Here is a 19,688-nt window from a genome sequence, read left to right on the forward strand (position 1 = left end):
AAGACGTTTCCATATTGGATTCTTGGAGCTGGTGTAACATCGTGGCTAAAAAACGGGCCATGGGCTCAAATACAAGCTCAGCTTCGTTACTTTTAAGCTATGTAGCCTTCAGTTATTTTACTCTCTCTAGGCCTCAGTGTGCTTATTTATAAAATGGAAAGAATAATACATACCTCATAGGCTTACTGTGAAAAACAGATGACATATTGCTTGCAGAAGCACTCAGCAGAGAATATGATTTATCATAAGGGCTCAAGCAGCCATGGTTGTTGTTATAGTCATTATAATTATTCACAATGAAGGAGCTACATTAGACGATTCAGGTCTTCTCAAGCACTAAAACTCTGTGGTTCTATGAAGGGCTCATTCCCAAATGATGTCAGATAAATGAGGTTTCACTGTATATTGGGCAAGAAATCAATATGGCCAATTTTCAATTGTGCAAAATAACGTAAGGTGAGCAGAGTGTGAATTATTCAAAATGTCGATTATACTCAATATATTTCTATTTGATCTTGGAATGCATAGATGCTTTAAAAGAATATTTTCTATCCTTCTCATATTGTGTTTAATGATTAAAATGAGCTTGGCCTTTCTGTGTTCACCAAAGGAAAAGAAATGGAACAATGCTAGATGCTGTATATATGGTATTTCACTTAATCCCTAGTGATTCAGATGAAGTTATCTGGCAACTGACTGGGTAACAGAAAAATCAAACAAGATAATAGTTTTGGGCCAGAAAATGAACATGCCTGGGATCAAGAGCCAACAGCACAGTGTCTCCTCATGACCCTTTTTCAGAGTTTCGGGCAGCTCAGGTCCACGTGTACTTTGAAACCCTAAGCGTGAAAAGAGGACTATCAAGTATTTTTACCACGGCTATCTTAATTTAAAATGCCTTACCACAGAAGTGGCGTCTCATTAGAATTTCTTGGCACAATGGCCAAAGCCCAGCACTATAATAGCCTAATTATCTAAATTCTCATTTATCACTCAAGAGTTCTTCCCCACCTACCACACACCTTGTCATGTAAAGAAGATACATATCTTTTTCCTTTTTTCTTCTTTTTCTTAGTGAAGAATTTGTTCAGTGAGATGTTTGAACTGTTCAAAGTAAATGGCACCCCCAAAGCAGATCGGGCAATAGGTGTTTGTGCTGGACTGCAGACATAACATAACCTGGAAAGGCAGGGCACCTGTGGAGTCCAGGTGTCCACTTACCGCCAAGCCATGGGACTTTGGTAATTCACTGAATCCTTCAGAGCCTTAGTTTCTTCATTTGTAACCTGGGGATAGTCAGAGGGAATTCACTCTGAATCTATTGAGTACGGCTCAAGGCCTTCACTACGTTCACATGATCATACATTTACGTACATTGTACAAAGACGTCTTAACTGTGGTGAGCCAAGACCGCTGTCTCTTTTCACTCCCACTTTCCCCCATCACATGTTGGGGGACTTTGGAGTAGCCTCGAGCATCTTTGCTGCGTGGCTGAGGGGAAGTTAGGGATACAGTAAAGTTGGATTTAATGACTATATTTATATGGTCTGAGATCATGTCTCTATATTGTGAAGTTATTGCTGGTGTCCTGGTCTAGGAATGACTTCCAAGCACATTTCCACTGCCCATTTTCATGCCTACATTTTCATTTGTATATGAATATTCTTTTTTTCTTAGCAATAGCCTCCAAATTGTATTATCTCCAAGTCCCAGAAAAGCTGGATCTGCCTCTGAGGATAATAACACCTACCTCATTCCATTGTTATGGAGATTAATACTAAAGTTTTTCCCCACTTTCCTTCTTTCCCCTCTTTTACCTTCTTTTTCTTCCTTTCTAAAATCATATAATAATAATGAAGGACCTGAGGATTAACTAATCCAGGACTTTTAAGTGTTTCTCCCAAAACATTTCCGCCCCTCAAATAAAATCATCAGCAAAACCGTGTTACATAAAATAGACTGGTAATTGACAGGACTTATTCGAAGTTTAAACCTTCACTGTTTGGGGAGTAACCCCAAAGATGTTTTACTATATAGAAGTAATGAGGTATTACCAATCCTTGAAAAATATAAGTTCTTATTCTTCCACTCTTAAGGAAATAAATGCCTTGAAGAACCAGTCATATTGATCACAGACTGAACTTCTGTTGGAAGAATGTGACTTGGCTTTTGATGGTTATTCTTCATACAGGTTTTTCTTTTTGAGAGAGCTGGGCATGGGTGAGAGAAAGTCACAAACTGAACTGAAGAGAAAGGAGGGGTTTGTGTGGGGAATGGAACATGTACTCAGCAGCAATTGGTCTCTTTTTTTGTCTCTGGCCCCAAAGGAAGGACAGCACCAGTCAGGGAGAGAACTGGGTAAGCACCTTCTGAAAGAAGCCTCTGCCCCAATAACCACAGCAGATATTAAATAGCGGATGAACTCACAAGTAGAGGCAGAAGTGACAAAATTTTTCAGTAGAAAGTAAAAAAAGTGTATACTTAATACACATCACAATGCTGTAAGAATTCACTAATGTATCTGGAAATACTGGACAATGAGATATTCTCTATAAAAATATTTTCCAGAGAACTTAACTATTCAGTGAGCTTTTATGGACTGACTCAGGTGTGCCAGGCACTGTGCTGCCAGGTGGGAATATAGAAAAAAGGATGACGTGGCTCTTATGTGCATTAAGATAAATCTTATCCAAAAATGTATAACAGGTTTTTCTGCCTTCTTAAATGAGAAAACATTTAAGAGATGAGAAAAGCTTTCTCCTAATGGCCCAGGTGTATCATTATCATGGTCAACTAAATACTTGGCGAGATAATGCATACTTTTCCAGCTTTTTTCCTCTGCTATACGTGGGATCAGTTAAACTCACAATAAAGGCCACAGAAGCTTCTATTGCAGTGTGAATACTTTCATGAAGCAGTTTCAACGTGCCTAGACTAGTGACAGGTAGTTCAAGATTCTGGAATATTTAAAAACGTTGCTTCCCTGCTTCTCAGCTGTGTGCAGGAAAGCTGACATTACTGACCACTAGATCTCTACTGAAGTGGCTTATTTTGAAGTTAGTGACTCCATCATTCATTTCAGAGATGGCTTTGACAGGACCTCAAGCAACAGGAAGTTTTGTAGGTCACACTTTATCATAATAACAGTCTGATGCTTTTGAGGCCTGTCCTGTTATAAAACAAGCCTGCATGTATATAATCCTCACATCTCAAAAGCAATTGGAGAAAGACACTGTCAGAGAAAGTCCTTTATTCTAAATCTAAAGTTAATCCCCTTGCTGTTTCAGTTTTACCAAAACAGTCATGACTTTTATCCATTGATGGATGTTCTCTATTGTCTAAGGGATTAACTGTATTTAAATCTTATTTTAACTTTGAGAGAAGAACTCTAACACCACCAATGTTTTAATCACTACACCAGTGCTTAAATAATGAACTAGGTATAATAATAGATGCTTAGAAAAGATATCCAGGTTATTCTGGCCTTTTGAAATATGAGCCATAAACTATTAAGATCATAGAGTGCTTGGCCAAAATGAAACTTGACTATCATCCCATCAAAATCTTCCTTCCTTAAATGAGAAAATTCATACACCTAAAAGTTCAGTCATAAACAGTCCAAGCCATATGGACAGTAAATTACAGAACCAAAACTCAAAATAAGAACTCTGTGTAAAGCAATTATACTCCAATAAAGATGTTAAAAAAAAAAGAATTATGACTTTTAATCTAGACATCTTCCCTCTGTATTATTCTTCCTTACTGCCTTTAATTTGTAGGGGTGCATTATATTTGTTTTTGATTTGGGTTATATAATACTGTAGACACAACCCTTTCTGCTGTGGGGACAGCTTATCTATTTCATTTTCAAGTTTTAATGCTCATATTATTTAATGGTTTACTTTTCCATCAAATCCAAATGACTTTATTAGGCATTTAAAAATCAGTCATATAGGGCTTCCCCGGTGGCGCAGTGGTTGAGAGTCCGCCTGCCGATGCAGGGGACATGGGTTCGTGCCCCGGTCTGGGAAGATCCCACATGCCGCGGAGCGGCTGGGCCCGTGAGCCATGGCCGCTGAGCCTGCGCGTCCGGAGCCTGTGCTTCGCAACGGGAGAGGCCACAACAGTGAGAGGCCCGCGTACCGCAGAAAAAAAAAAAAAAAAAAAAATCAGTCATATTGACTCATGCATTAAATTGGATAGATTATAGTAAAACATTTTTTATAGTGAAACCTGTTTTAAGCTGTAAAGTAGTATAAAATATAGTTATATTTTTATTATTTGAATTACCAGGACAGCTTTACTCAAAATGACTGAAGTTTACAAAGGGATTAGCACTTTCTAATCAGAGCCAGATTTGATCTTTTGTTAAAGTTTTGTTTATCTAAAGACAATTGCAGAATTTCCTCACTCCATTTTTCTTTCCTAAGCACACATGCACACACTGATAGACATAAGAAAAGTCTACTCTTCCTTTCAAGAGACTCTTCCTCAGTGAAACACACCTCCTCACTTTTCTCCAAGTGATGCTTCAGCAATAAACACAAAATACCCCCTTTTCCAAGATGAGATTAGTATAAGCTGTTCAGCATAATTTAAGAGCAGGGGCTCTGTAGCCAGAATCCCTGTGTTGGAATTCTGGCTCTGCCTTTTTCTAGGTGAACAATCTTGGACGAGCTAACTAATCCTTCTGTGCAGATGGCAGAGACAGAGCCCTGAGGACAAGCCCTGAGAGAATAGCTCCCTCTATAGACCAGGAGAAGAAAAATGACAGTGCAGGACACAGGAAAGGAGTGGTCAGAGGGGCATGAGCAGGCAGACACGTGTAAGAGCACAGAAACTTAGAGAAGAATGAGTTTCCATGAGGGCCTGGCCAACAGTGACTGGGTCTACTTAAATCACAGAGCACGAGGACTTACTTAGTAAAGTCAGTGTGGACATCGGTGGCATTTTTGAAAGTGAGGTGGAAGTGATGACCTTCTGATTTGAGGGTGTGAAGGTGTACGTGGTGAAGAAGCAGGAGTTCTCCTATAAACAGGACTAGAGGACAACATGCGTCTTTTCTTTTTATTTTCTTTCCCATTACCCAAGATAGAGAAGACAGATTAGATAGTGCAGATTATCAGACATAGAAGATGGAACCAATGGGAAAAAGAGAACAGGAAAATCAAGAAAACAGCCGTCTTAAATTACCTAAGGACTCCATGGACTAGCGCGGCGTCGGGAAGGAGCGGGAAAGAAGGGTCCCCTCTCCTCTTCTGCCAAACTCCCGCTCATCCTTTACGACTCGGCTTCAAGTGACTTCACAGATGAAACCTTTCCGACTGCCCTAAACCAAGTTATCCAGTCTCTATCTAAAGTGTCTGAGTATTTTGTTCATATATTTTTTATAACAGAAAATTATACACTATTTTATCTCTCAACATGTCTGCCCCATATATTAGATAACAAATTTCTCAGAGCCAGGATCTAAGGCTCATTCATTTTTTTAAACTTATAGTACAAGGCATAGCGCTAGATCTAGTACTATATTAGTAGGTATTTAAAATAAATTGATGAATTAGCCATAGGAAAGGGAAAAGGACCTGTTTAATTCAGAGTTATATTGAAGGAGGGGGATATAGGCCCTAACACACCTTGAGTCAATGTCCTTAGTCTCATTATTGGGACACAGTAAAAATGAGAGTGAGAAGGTTAAAATGGGAATAGGGGATTAAGTAGGTGGAGCAAGAGACAACAGAGGCGACCTCTATAGGATCTAAGTAAGTCATTAACAGGGTTGCTGCGCTCCATTGTAGAGAGCTATTAAAATGAGGAAGCATGAGTTTATAGTACGCCTGCTTGGTTTTAGAGGGGTTTTTCTTCCCTCCTCATTGTCTTCTATAACCTAAAAGTAATAATGAATACAAGGAGAGCTTGTCCAGATTGAGTCATGGAGAAAATGGACAATTTGATGTTCTGTGAAGTGATAGTCAAAGAATAACAAGGAAAGATATTGACATCACCAAGGAATAAGGCAGTCATGATGATATAGAGGCAAAGAGTTGTAGGAAGTTTTGTAACTAGTATTCCAAAGGTATGGATTGTTGTTTTCTTTAAGGTAGTGCCTTGGAGCCAGTGCAGAGAATGGAGGAATTTGGGAAGGATCAAACAGAAGGCAGAAATGGATGGATGTGGGTTATAGAGAGAGTAGATTTTATTCTGATTTCCAAAAATTTTTTGAAGGACTTGTCAGGTAAGAAAACTATAAGCTATTGTTTTATTAACAGGAAATCAAAACTTGATCCTTTTTTTTCCCTTCTAAATTACCCCTTTCCCTTGAGACTTGGACAGGTGAAAGAACGCATTAGAGGATGGTAATCAATAACATCTCACACAGAAGTTACATTTGTGGAAAGATCATGACATAATATCAGCATGCAGAATATCTGTTTTTAAACCTCCACTCTCTCTAACCACCACTATTTGTGGTGTGTCAATTATGAGACAATAGTTCCTCAGGGAAATAATGTAGTTTACTCAGGGCATTCATTCAAGCTTAAAAAAAAAATCCAAAGAGACAGAGAATGTACCAGGTTAATATTCAGGTGTTAATGAGGACTTAGGTGTTATAAAGCTTACATTGTGCTAATTAAAAATAATTGAACGGTCCTAGAATTAGGGACGTTTCACAGGGGAAAGTCTCAAGGCCACTGCGCCTCTTTGGATTTCCAGCTTGGCTGTGTACAAACCTCAGTAGTTACCTTAACAGGAATAATTAGATCCTAGGAAAACTAGTTTCTCCAAACAAATGCACTAGAGCCTAATTGAGATCAGAAAGTCAGTTTCATCGTTTCCAATGACAAATATCTCTTCCCAAAGGAGAGACTTATTTTTGAAAGATAGATTAAGATCAGAGGTGGCTTTGTGATTAGAAGGGATCAGAATAAGGAGGACCCCAGTGACCATTCTGTTCTGAGTACCACCAACCCAAATATGCCCCAGGCCCCTCTCAAGGGCTGAGAACTACTATATTGTGTTTTTTTTTTCTGCTATATCCACGTTTTCCATTAAAGGACTTCTTTATTAATTCAAGGTTAGAGTGTCCAGTAAACCAACCTCCCTTTTTAGCACTTTTGTCACCTGGTTCCTACAGCAAGTTTGTAGTAAGTACTGGGTCACCTCCAATATAAGAGAGCAGGAAAGCGAGGCCATTCATAAATTACCAATACTCAACGTGTCATGTTACAGCATTTTTTAGGAAATGAACCATAAAGTTATGCTTCTTTCCAATTTTATATCAAATCATTGTAAGTGAACTTTTCCCTTTCTGTGCAATCAGGAAAAGACTACTTATGATGTTCCAAAGGTAACCTTTGTGTATGTGTTCATTTTTAACTTGGTTCATCCTTGGCCACTTCAAGCAATCCGTATGCTCTAGAAGGTAGTAACAGGAGGGAGGTATACCACATGCTTAATTGCCTTTCTCAAAGCATGAAACCTAGAAAGGGGCTAGGAGAGCCTTCCCCAGCTCAGCAGCATCATGAAGATCTAGAGAGCTGTTGCTTTGTACTATTCAGAGCACCCAGCATAAGACCTTGCACAGAGTGCACCAAAAGCAACTATTTTACCAGGAGGATATTCTTTCTTAATACTGATGTTCAGGAACATGGTGGAGAGTCCTCCTCCACGTCACCTCTAGGAAAGTTGGAAGAGCTCAGAGGTGGAGGTGAGGAGAGGTTGGCCCAGTCAGCTGGCAACGGTATGTCTGTATTAGTTTCCTAGAGGTACTGTAACAAAGTAACAAACAGGATGACTTAAGGGAAATTTATTGCCTCACGATTTTGAGGCTAGAATTCTGAAGTCTAGGTGTCTGCCTGGTTGGTCCTTCTATGGGCTGTGAGGGAGAATCTGTTCCATGCTTCTCTCCTAGCTTCTGGTAGCCTCAGGCATCCTTTAGTTGTGGTTGGCAGTATCCCTGTTGTTTATATTGTCTTCCTATTGTAGGTGTCTGTCTCTGTGTCCAAATTTCCCCTTTTTATAAGGATAACAGTCCGGTTGGATTAGGGGCCACCCTAACGAGCTTATCTTAACTTAATCACCTTCAAATACCTTATTTCCAAATAAAGGTTCGAACTTCAACACCTATTAGGGGGATACATTTCAACCCATAGCAATGTCCTTCTTGAATCATCACTATTTATGTGAAAATTGAAGCCATGGCACAAATCACAGATATGTGCTTCCCTCTCTTTTCCCAGGGACTTTAATGTTCTAATCATGTATGTGTGTATGATTAGCTTCCATGTCCCCTTGCAATGGTCTCCTAGTTGTTATTAACTTTCCTAACCTATTGTCCACACAGTTGCCAGGAGATACTTCTTAAACACAAAATTGATGATGTTACTACCTTATTTTAGCCTATGGTTACAGAGTAAATACAAACACCTTAGCATGCTAGTTAAGGCCTTTATTGTCATAAATGGAAGATAATATTATACACTTAGGAGCTGTGATAACAATTTTTAAAGGGGAAATCTTAATAGAGTTGATAACATAAAATATTATACATCAAAAGCTACATATTCAAGGTGTAAGGCAAAAAACAAGGAAGACAAATATGATGGAACACAGATTTTAGTTTTGATTTTATCATAGCCAATTTAAGTCAATGGAAAAATGCTGACGATAAATAAATGGGCAAAAGGCATAACTACATACCTCACAAAACAGTTTTAAAAACTCTCCAATGTATATGTGAAAATAAATTTTCCAATCAAAAAATACAAATCAAACAATAATAAAAGCTTTTTTTTGGCCAAGTAAGAAACTATTTTTTTCTTTTTATTTTGTTTTAAATCAGTCTAACCAGTGCTGGTAAAGATGCATTAACGGGCAAAGTTGTTATTACATTCTCAAGACTCTAAAAATTGACCGTCAGATTTACAGCTTATTTCCTGGTGGCAGACAGTGAGGGGAGTAACAAGTCCCTGATAACAGCTAATAAAACCTGGCTATTAGGTATCCTGGATTCTGACTATTTACATTAACTTCTCATACCCTTGAAAGAGGTCTAGAAAAGAGGAGAGGGGCCTCGCATTCCAAAAGAATGAAATGCAAACTCCCCAAATTTACTTCTGGAGCTAGGGAAACAGGAGATTCTTTTTTTTCTTCTTCTTTTTTTTTTTTTTGGTTACTTTTTCAGAATTAATACAAGGAGTATAGATGCTTTCTTTTTTCTTTTTTTGACCGTGAGATATGTGGGATCTTAGTTCCCCAACCAGGGATTGAACGCGCACCCCCTGCATTGGACGCGCAGAGTCTTAACCACTGGACCACTAGGGAATTCCCCTATAAATTCCTTTTATAATCAGAAATTACCCCATTAAAAACAATAAAGATAACTGTCTCACATATCCTAACAAAAATTCCCTCACTTGTACTTAGCAATCTCTATCAGTTTTTTTTCTATTTTTTCCTTTCATGGTTCAAACTCCTACAATAGTGTGGTCAACATCCACCCCATTCCACCAGCTAGTTCCTTTTCTTATAATCTGGTTTCTACAAGTACCACCACCCTGAAATATTTAAAAAGTCACCCAAATCTGCTCACTAAATGTATTACCACTTCCCCTAGCTGATTTCCATTCTGTTTTTCTGTGACAATTCAAAGTACTGAGAGTTATCCTTTTCCTTGGGGGTAGCTCCTTCTTTATACTCTGTTCTTACCCTAAATATTCCTTAAGTGATGCTTTATTTCCCAGCACATTAGGCCTGTTTCACATCTTTGCTTTTAAACCCTTTGATTTTCTCTCTGCCGATGAGTTGGCATCTTTCATTAGTCAACAACACTGGGAGTACATTAGGTGCTTAATAATATTTGTTCTTTAAATAGAGCAATCATATTATTTATATATAGTTGCGATAAGCAGAATAATCCTCTCCCCACCAAACGTGTCTATATCCTAAGCCATGGAACCTGTGAATATATTGGTTTATATGGCAAAAGAGACTATGGTTAAGTTAAGGACCTTCTCGTGAAGAGACTATCCCAGATTATCTGGGTGAGCTTGATGCAGTCAGAGCTCCTTAAAATACAGAGAGGTGACAAGGCAAGCAGAGAATCAGAGCGGAGTGTGAGAGAGACTCCACCAGCCACATCTGGCTTCGAAGATGAAGAAATAGGAAAATGAGCCAAGGAATACAGGTGGATTCTGGAAGCTGGAAAAGGCAAGAAAGTGGATTTCCCCCCTAGAGTTTTCAGAAGGAGCACAGCCCTACCCACACTTTGAATTTAGCTCAGTGAAACCCACTTCGAACATCTGACCTCTAGAACTGTGAGATAATACATTTGTTTCAACCTGCTAAGTATTTGGTTATTTGTTACAGCAGCCCGGTGAAACTAATACAATAGTACTTTGTCATTTTCCATTGTACCCAATATGATGTCACACAGACAACATTCAATATTTAATGAAAATTAATAAGATACTTAGGATTTGTCACTTTCTGGATTTTTACATGCTATGAAATTCAGTCTGATGTGTTCATTCATAATATTTTTGAATATCTGAGATTTATTTAAGAATATGTGGAATAATATAAGACCTTTTATTTGGGACTAGGAGTTGCAACAGAGAAAAATTACTTTTCCAGTAAATCAATGGACTTGATGAGTCTATTTATTTTGCCATCAGCCCAATTGCCTTTCTGTTCTCCAGCAGTCTACTAGAAAAGCTCGATTATTGACAATGGCACAGATCCTTCTCTTTCTTCAGTGGCTGCTTGCTTAGCCCCTTCTGCCCTGTCAACTCCCTGGGGCTTGATATGCACAAATTGTGCAGCCCAGCTAGGACTCCGCTGGGTACAGAGTTAACTGGCTGAGGCATGCAGGCTAAATACTTCGGTTAGCTCCTTCTGTGCATTAAAATTTCCATACGCTTAATGCTTTTTAGTTTACAAAGTGTGTGATTTCATTTAATCTTCACAATAACTTGGTGGAAGAGGTATTATTGTCTTCATTTTACAGTTGAGAAAACTGAAAGTTAAGGGGAGTTTCCAGGTAGTAAATGACAGAAAGGAGATTTGAACAAAAATCTCTTTAATTCCTAATTCAGTTATAAAACTAATGCAATTTTACTATGTACAGCTGTTCTTGCCATTTTACCTCAGTGCCTTTACTCCAGACATGTATTTTGCAAGTGTATTTTTAATGATAACATAACTTATGCATGTTATAAAGTAATGTGGAAAACACAGAGAAGTATGAAGTTTTAAATCATCCTTAATCTTACTACTCAAAGATAACCACAGTTACTGTTTGAGTGTATTCCTTTCCAAATATTTTTCTGTGCATTCATCCAAGTATATTTCTTTCAACATGTATTTTTATTTAGAGTTTTGTATCTCATTCCATTTTTATTATTCTGAGTGAAGTGAGATGGCATTCTAGCCTTATGTTATTGGATTGGCCAAAAAGTTCATTTGGTTAGTCAATGTGTTTTTCCATAAAGTTCTTCGTGAAAATGAAAAATGTGTCTTTTATTTTTACTTAAAACAGAACAAAATTTTTGGCCAACCCAATGTTTACAATTGTACTGTATTGCCTTTCAGTGACCTATTTTTCCTATTTATACTAAAATATAAATAAAGAATTAGTCCACCTTTCTTGAGTTACCTTTTTTTTTCAAGACTAGAGCCATGCTTCTAACATGTAGTCAGGACCAGCAGCATCAGCATCACTTGAGAGCTTGTTAGAACTGCAGATTCTCTACTGAGTCAGAATCTTTGGGGTGAGACCCAGGAATCCCTGTCTTCACAAGCTCTCCAGGTGATTTTTCACACATGATAAAGTTTGGACTAAAGTTTTGGTTTTCCATTTGTGTTGATGAGGCAGAAGCAGCTAATAAACCTGTTATAGGTTAAAGACAAGCAGAATAGTTGTCACACTTTGAAGAAAAAGAAAGAGCTTCTTGCTTACCCAGATTTCCCTCATCCACGTGCTTTCAACTCTACTCTTAATTACTTGGGTTAAAGTCCAAAGACCTCTTTAAAATGCTTATATGCTTACTTAGAAATGCAGTAGTTACCTATACTTACTATCATCCAATTGTGCTTTCATTTACATATACTTCTCCTAGTGAGCCGACTAATCATTTATCAAAATCAGAACAGGATGAAGGGTAGGCACATTTTAAGTTTCATTCTGACAGCTTTTCTTAAACATCTACCATGTTAGATCAATATAGAGTAGAAAAGAAAAATACGTTTTCTACACCCTGCCCTCACGACAATTCACAATCTTGTTAGGAAATAAAAATTTCCTATATGGTTTAATTAACAGCGGTCAATCAAGTCCTAAATTGACTAGTATTACAGTATGTGAGACGAGCAATGTATGCCCTGGACTATACAGAAAGCTGGACGTATTTATTAGGGAAGGTCTCCTTAAGAAAGGAGGAATGTCAGTGGTGCCTAAATAATAATAATTATATTAACGATAAACAGTCCACCTATTAACTACTATACCTGTGATACCTATTCCCCAGACAAGGCTGAATGAGCTTAGGTATCTTTGTCAATGTTATATAAATCGTACTTCGTGGAGTCAGAATTTAAACTCAGATCTGTTTGACAGGAACCCTGTTTCTTACCACTTCTGCCTTCATAGTTAGCTCTGACTGAGAAGTTTTACGGATTGAGAAAGAGGCCTGTAGAAAACCACAAGTAGAGGAGGCAACCCCAGAAAGGGTGAGCATGAGTTAAACAAGTTCCTGTGTCAGATTCACCTGAGCAGAGAGCAAGGTTGATACTGGCGAGTTGCTAAAACCAAAAGAGATCTGTAAGGACTATGGAAGGTCTTGCATGCTTAGATGGTGATCTGGGATATACAATCAGAGATGCTGAAGAGCCACTACACATTTTTTAAACATAATGAAAGTAATGTTTTGGGATATTGCATAAAAAAGCATAATTGGGTGGGAAGTGAAGAGATATTTGGGTAGAACAATCAATTAATAGGTTGATTGTTGTAAATCAGATACCAGATGATAAGGAAAATGACTGGGGTGCTGGCAGTGGGGAAAGAGAATGATTATTAAATATTACAAAACAAAGGTGAAAGTTTTTAATGGTAGACTGGCTGAAGGGACAATTGGAAAACCTAAGAATTTGAACCTGACGTTCTGGGTGATTTTGAACTGTACACAAAAATTGTAATAATCTGAAGAAGGATTGTCAAAAATTAATAAGGCAGTTGGTTTTTTTCAGAGACTGAGTTTAAGTCATCTTTGTTGCTTCCTAACTACATCCACCCACCTAGTCTCCATGTTCTGTTGATCTTAAATCCCATCTACTTTATCCTGCCTTGTTTGCTTTATCCTTTCTCATAATCTTCTATACCTCTGGCCGTCTTTCAATAGGCCTATAGGCCTGTTGCTGTAGCAGTTACAACCAACATGCTCTCGTTACTCACTTCTCTAAGAGCTATTGATTTGCTACAAGGAACTTTCTTTCTAAAACCTACGTCAAATTATGGCATCTTTCTGCTGAAAGTTTAAAAATATTTCTTCAGTCTTTTATTGCATTATTTCATTTGGTATGGCATTCAGAATTAGAGCGACCATAGTTTATTATCCAAATAAGACAACTGGGAGATTGAAAGTGGCATATTAATAATTACACTCAGACAAACGGTGTATGGGCTGTGCTTAACTTTCTAGCCACATCCTCTTCTGACAGCACTTCTTGCATGAGCAATGCACGAGTACTGAGTGAACAGTCCCTACTCCAAAGGTCGCCAATCTGTGTTGTTCACAGCTGTGCTTGTGTTGCCTAACCTACTGCTCAGCACATCATATGGGCTCAATAACTATTTGCAGAAGGAAGGAAGGAAGGAAGTGAGAAGCAAGCCTTGAGTAAATCAAAGAGTTTATGAACTGTTTTAGTCTCCTGTGTTGTGTTTGTTGAAATGAGATAGAATTTAAAGTCTAGCATCCTTGGGAAGAGGAAACCATGGAAAGCCAAAGGGAAGCACAGAGAACATGGGAGAGGAAAGTAGAAAAGGGAGGTCCCAGAATCAGACCTCCTACTTCATAGCTTAGCTAAGGACAGATGCTAGGAGTATTGAATTCAAGGGCACTTTACCAAAAGACTCTGCTTATCAGATAGATAGATTTTTACCAGAAATAGTCCTTAGTTTTGTAAAGAGGTCTGTCAAATTCATCGTATATGTCAATGCAGAGCTATTAAAAAAAAGTTTTCACAATAGTGTTTTAGAAGTTCTAGCTATAAAGGAGATATGTAAATGTCCATTTTGCACTTCTGAAGACAGCTGCAGTCTCTGTGAGAAAAGAAAATGTGTTAGGAGAATGGGAACAAAAAGGAAAATGATGAAAAAGAACCTACAATCAAATTACATAAATGTCAGTTTTCTACAAAAACTAGATTTGATGTAATTAAAGCACACCTGTAACAAATAAAATGAAACAGAGACATATCTTTCCATTTTCCTGAAATAAAGGAAGATTAGAAATCACGTGGTATTTGTGGGAGATTTATACTAAATATGCAAAAAAAAAAAAGTGCCCCTGTGTGTGTGTGCATGAGAGAGAGAGAGAAAGAAAGAGAGAGAGAGAGAGAGAGAGAGAGAGAAAGAAGAGAGAGAGAGAGAGAGAGAGAGAGAGAGAGAGAGAGATTTTCTCTGATCTCTTAGCTGATAGCCCAACAGTACAGCCAATATTCATGGCCTTTCAGTAAAGTCCCTTACAGTAAGGAGATGATATCTATAAATAAGTATAAATTAGTTTTCAATGATCATGAGCACCTGTGAAACAAACATTACATTTGTTTAACAATTTATTGATTGTTTTAGACCTTTCCCCAACTAAAGCCATAGCAGGAACTTACTATCTTTGTTTGTTAGGTCAGAACCAATGCTTATAGACTAAAAATCAGATTATGAGTTTAAATGTAGAGAAAAGCGTGCTCTTTCTAACAAGAGGATACTCTCCTAAACAGTGGTTTGATAGCATTTGATCTGTTACTGGGGCATTTATTTGGAGAGACATTTTTTGGGTGCTGTGCTCATGTAGGATGTTTCGTTCCAGCCATCTATGAGCCTTCCTGTGAAGCCTACAAACACCTAGGCCAGACATCAAATTACTACTGGATAGATCCTGATGGCAGTGGACCTCTGGGGCCTCTGAAAGTTTACTGCAACATGACAGGTAACTATGCCATATTTATGTTTCATGAAGATTGCTTTTCTGTATGTTGAGAATAATTAGCACCACTAAAGTTTGTTTCTTCTGTGCTGTATTCTTATCATAATGTGTAATAAGCTAAATATTGCTGGCTTTGTTAGGCTAAATGATGAAATGTATTTCAATGCTAGGTTTTCAAAAAAAGTCTACCTTCTGATTTGAACGGTTACTAATTAGTGTTTTGAAAAATCAGCACGTAGAGGAAAAACTAGAAAGTAAAACTGCAAGGTTGAAGTCCACAGAAAGAACTAGCCCATGAAGCATCCTCCACAAGAACCTAGACTGGGGAAGGTTAGTATCACCTCTCAAACCATCCACACTGCCCACGTGAAAGGAAGCTCAGAGGTCACGCCAAACCTTCCTCTGCTTGCCATGGTTATGCAAGGAGCCGTTCTGGGTACTGCAAGCCCATTCTGGCACTAGCAAAACTTACCTGCCACTTTCATGTAATTTTTCTGGGGAAGAGAGCCTAGTTTTTTTTCACTTCCATATTAAATTTCAGGGCTATGAAATGGGATTGTGGGTTCCCACAGTCATATGTAAGATGTACAGATCCGTAAGATAAGAGCACATCTTCCATCAGACACTTGGTAGCATCTTGCCCTCCAAAAATCTGGAGAAGTGTGTGGGGCGAGCCCTGTTTACTAGCTCCAGGAGAGGATCAGCATGTGATATGAACTCCTGAGGCATACGATGATAAGGATAATGTGATTATATGATGCTACTGATGATGATTGCTGCATGGATGGTTAACCATGTATCGGGTACCACAATAACTGCTTTATTCAGATAACCTGGGTTTATATTCTGGCTCTGTTAATCACCAGATATATAACCTTGAGCAACTTATTAACTGTATTAACTTCAATAAGCCTTGGTATGTTTTTCTTTGAAATTGATTAATAATAATATCTACCTCATAACATTATTGTGTGAATGAAATAAGATAATCTACATATGGTTCTTAGCATATTGTCTGACACATAATAAACTTTCAGAAAAGGTTGCCAGGAGTAAGGTATAATTATTTTTTAAAGAAGTTAGAGAGTTAAATAACTCGCTTATATTATTCAGGCAAAATTCAAATTCCAATATGCTTGAGGCCAATGGTTCTTAAATCCAGCTATTCTTCAGAAACATGGAGTTTTGTCTTCCTATACAAACCTGTTGGCTCCATCTCAGGAGACTGACTCAGTAGGTGTGAAGTGCAAATAGGATTGTGCGCCTAGAACTAAGAGCCCTAAACAGTGCTGTAGACAAGCAGACCCCTGTGGAGAACTCAGCAACATCAGGAAGACACACATGGCACAGAACGGAAGGGAGAATGATGAGGACGTGGGTATAGTGTGGAAGGTGGATAGAGAAAATGGTAAAGTGAGAGCTACTGTCCCCAAATTTCCCCCCATGTCAAGACTCTAAGCGTGCCCCAGAGAAATAATTCACTTACCAGAAAGCTTGACCTAAGAGTTCATTGCTTGTTGGACTTGTCAGTGCGCTCAGGTACTTTCTTCTTTACCTTCATTCTAATCTTACTTCAACTAAAGTAGAATCCATGAGAACTAGACTTAATCCAAAAGACTCTTGATGTTGATTTCTCAAAACTATTGTCAACTATTAACCTTAAGGGAAATCAGGGCATCCTGAATGGGCTTGGACAATTAAGCAGTTACTTTAGTTACTTTCCTATATGCCTTTTCAGAAAAGAACTAGAAAACTAAACAAAACCATAATGTATATATGATCCTCATATGAAGAACACACAAAATGGAAGAGGATTTTTTCCTTTTTTGGGGGGGGAGAGATCACTTTTCTGTGAATTGAAGGCCTTATGTGGAAACACAGATCTCCTCTTCATCAATACCTCCTTTAAAGAGTATGACTTTAGTTTGACCTAATACTCTAGATTCAGTCTAAGTGGTGAAAAGAACAGCATGATTTCTGCAGTTAGAAGATTTTTTTTCTATTGTCAAGGTAGTTATGAACACCAGTGTTTCAGGGACCCTTGAAGGCCATCAGGTACTCTTTGGCCTTTTGCAACCCATTAACCCTTCCTTCATCTGGAAAGAACATGAATTTGACCCATTAGGAAAACATGGCACCGTAGAGCTTGGCTTGGGTTGTTGCTTTTCCAAGAAATACATGTTGAAGAAGAGGAGGGAGTGACAGCATGAGATAGTCTATGAATCTTGAGATATCACTCTGTGGTCATGAGAAATTGTATATGCACCTTAATTCACAACATTTGTATTAAAGAATAGAGCTGTCCCACTTCTTAGTGACCCAGATGTAATTGAGTGTTTATCACTGTTGAATACATCACATATTTTTAAAATGGGAGCAAAATATCTTCTCTGGGGAAGAAACAATGTCTTGGCAGTGATCAATCTCTTTTTCCTTCTTCTTACTAAGATGAGGGAGAGTTTTTCACTTGTTCAGACATAGTGAAAATATGAGTCTTGATTTTGATTTCTTGACACTGGAGAAACTTTACTGGCAGGTAATATCTGATGTAAATTTGGGTAGAAATGAAAAATCATTCTGTTGGAAATCACTTCTGATTTATAATTATTCTTTGGAATACTAAACTTTAAATTCACTTACTAATTAAAAAATAAAACAGAATGAAAGCACAGTTAATTACTTTAGGGCCTGGCAAGAAGAAGGTGGTCTCCTCTGACTTTTAGAAAAGAACTTCCTCCAAATAATCATTACAGCATCACTGTTCACTAATATCTCCAAGTTTTATGTTTGTTTAACATTATCAAATAAGTAAGTTGTTCCTCATCTTATCCTTATTTCCTTTTCTGTTGAATCACAGGGAAGACTTGAAGTTTGTCCCTGCTAGAGTATTTTACTGTTGGATTCAGTCCAAACTGTCAGCATATATCTCTTGGCGTCTCAGATACTGTTAAATTCTCAATTTCTCCTTCCCAATGCCTCTTGCAAATCATTATTCTTTCCATTCCTCAAACCACCATCCTGATTCAGACCCTCAATTGTTGGGTTTAGGTTATTCTAGTAATGTCCCACTGGCCCCTGTTGGTTTACAACCTTGGGAGTTCCCCAAGTGAAATCTGAAACTGGACCCCATACGTGGAAGGCAAGGAGAGACTGAGAAGGAGGCAGACCCTCTAGATTGGTAGGTGAAGGTTTAATAAGCAAGGGAACTTACTTACAAGGCTTGTCTTGGGCAACACAATAGGAGTAGATTTCTGCACCCAACCCACAGGATCTTAAAAGTTTATATCGAGGCGTTGACAGGTTCAGTGACATATTCAGTCCAGATGGTCTCAACACCTACCTCTCGCAAGGATTTACTCCCTGAAAGGGCTGCTAGCCTGGGAATAGTAGGTGGGATGTACATTCCAAGGACAGGGGAGGGGTGAGGAGCCTCCGGTTGCCAGGGTTCTGCTTAAGGGTCAGCTGGCAGTCACATTCTCTCCATGACCTCCTCCAGCAGTCCCTTCAACTCCAATATTTTCCTACTGCCCCCGCCTCCATGCCACGTGTCAGCAGGCTGCTAGATGAATGCTCCTAACACACCACTGTGATCATATGACCACTGTGCTCCATCCCAACTACTGAATAATGGGAATGGGCCTCAACTTAGCATTCAACTTCCTTCACATTTAATACAAACTTTCTAGCACTGTCTTTTTTCTACCCTGCTTCCTTATGGCCATCCCATGCTCCAATCAGAGTAGAGTTTCCATCATTCCCTAAATTCAGTTTGGCTTGTTTTACACTAAATTTCATGACAGTCTCCCTATGTACAATATTCTCTCCTGAAACTCTCTATAAAATACTTATCTCTCAAGAGTTTTCTTGAATCCTAAACTCCTCCATGAAGCTCTTCCTCATCTTCAATATACCCTTCACCACCAAATGACCATTGTAAACTCTTTCATCGATCAAAACCTTTCCTCTTTTATTTTTAATTTTTATTTTATATTGGGGTGTAGTTGATTAACAACGTTGTGTTAGTTTCAGGTGTACAGCAAAGTGACTCAGTTATACATATACTTGTATTGATATCTATTCTTTTTCAAATTCTTTTCCCATTTGGGTTATTACAGAATATTGAGTAGTGTTCCCTGTGCTGCTATACAGTAGGTCCTTTTTGGTTATCTATTTTAAATACAGCAATGTGTACCTGTCAATCCCAAACTCCCAATCTATTCCTCCCCCCACCCTTCCACCCTGGTAACCATAAGTTCGTTCTCTAAGTCTGTGAGTCTGTTTCTGTTTTGTAAATAAGTTCATTTGTATCATTTTTTAAAATTATGCATATAAGTGATATCATATGGTATTTGTCTTTCTCTGTCTGACTGACTTAGGATGACCATCTCCAGGTCCATCTATGTTGTTGCAAATGGCATTATTTCATTCTTTTTAATGACTAATATTCCATTGTATATATGTACCACATCTTCTTTATCCATTCAT

The 19,688-nt window shown here is 38.2% G+C and overlaps 1 protein-coding gene across 1 annotated transcript in view; it reads left to right on the forward strand.

Moving 5' to 3' along the window:
- The window catches only part of CNTNAP2 (contactin associated protein 2), a gene marked incomplete at both ends in the record, with an annotated part of 2,063,650 nt that overhangs the window by 1,315,726 nt on the left and 728,236 nt on the right, over positions 1-19,688 (forward strand). The window contains one exon of the mRNA XM_079711872.1: positions 15,087-15,206. Coding sequence (XP_079567998.1) covers positions 15,087-15,206 — 120 coding nt within the window. The remainder of the gene's footprint in view (positions 1-15,086; positions 15,207-19,688) is intronic.

Source organism: Hyperoodon ampullatus (genome assembly GCF_949752795.1).
Source record: "Hyperoodon ampullatus genome assembly, chromosome: 9".
Lineage (NCBI taxonomy): Eukaryota > Metazoa > Chordata > Mammalia > Artiodactyla > Ziphiidae > Hyperoodon > Hyperoodon ampullatus.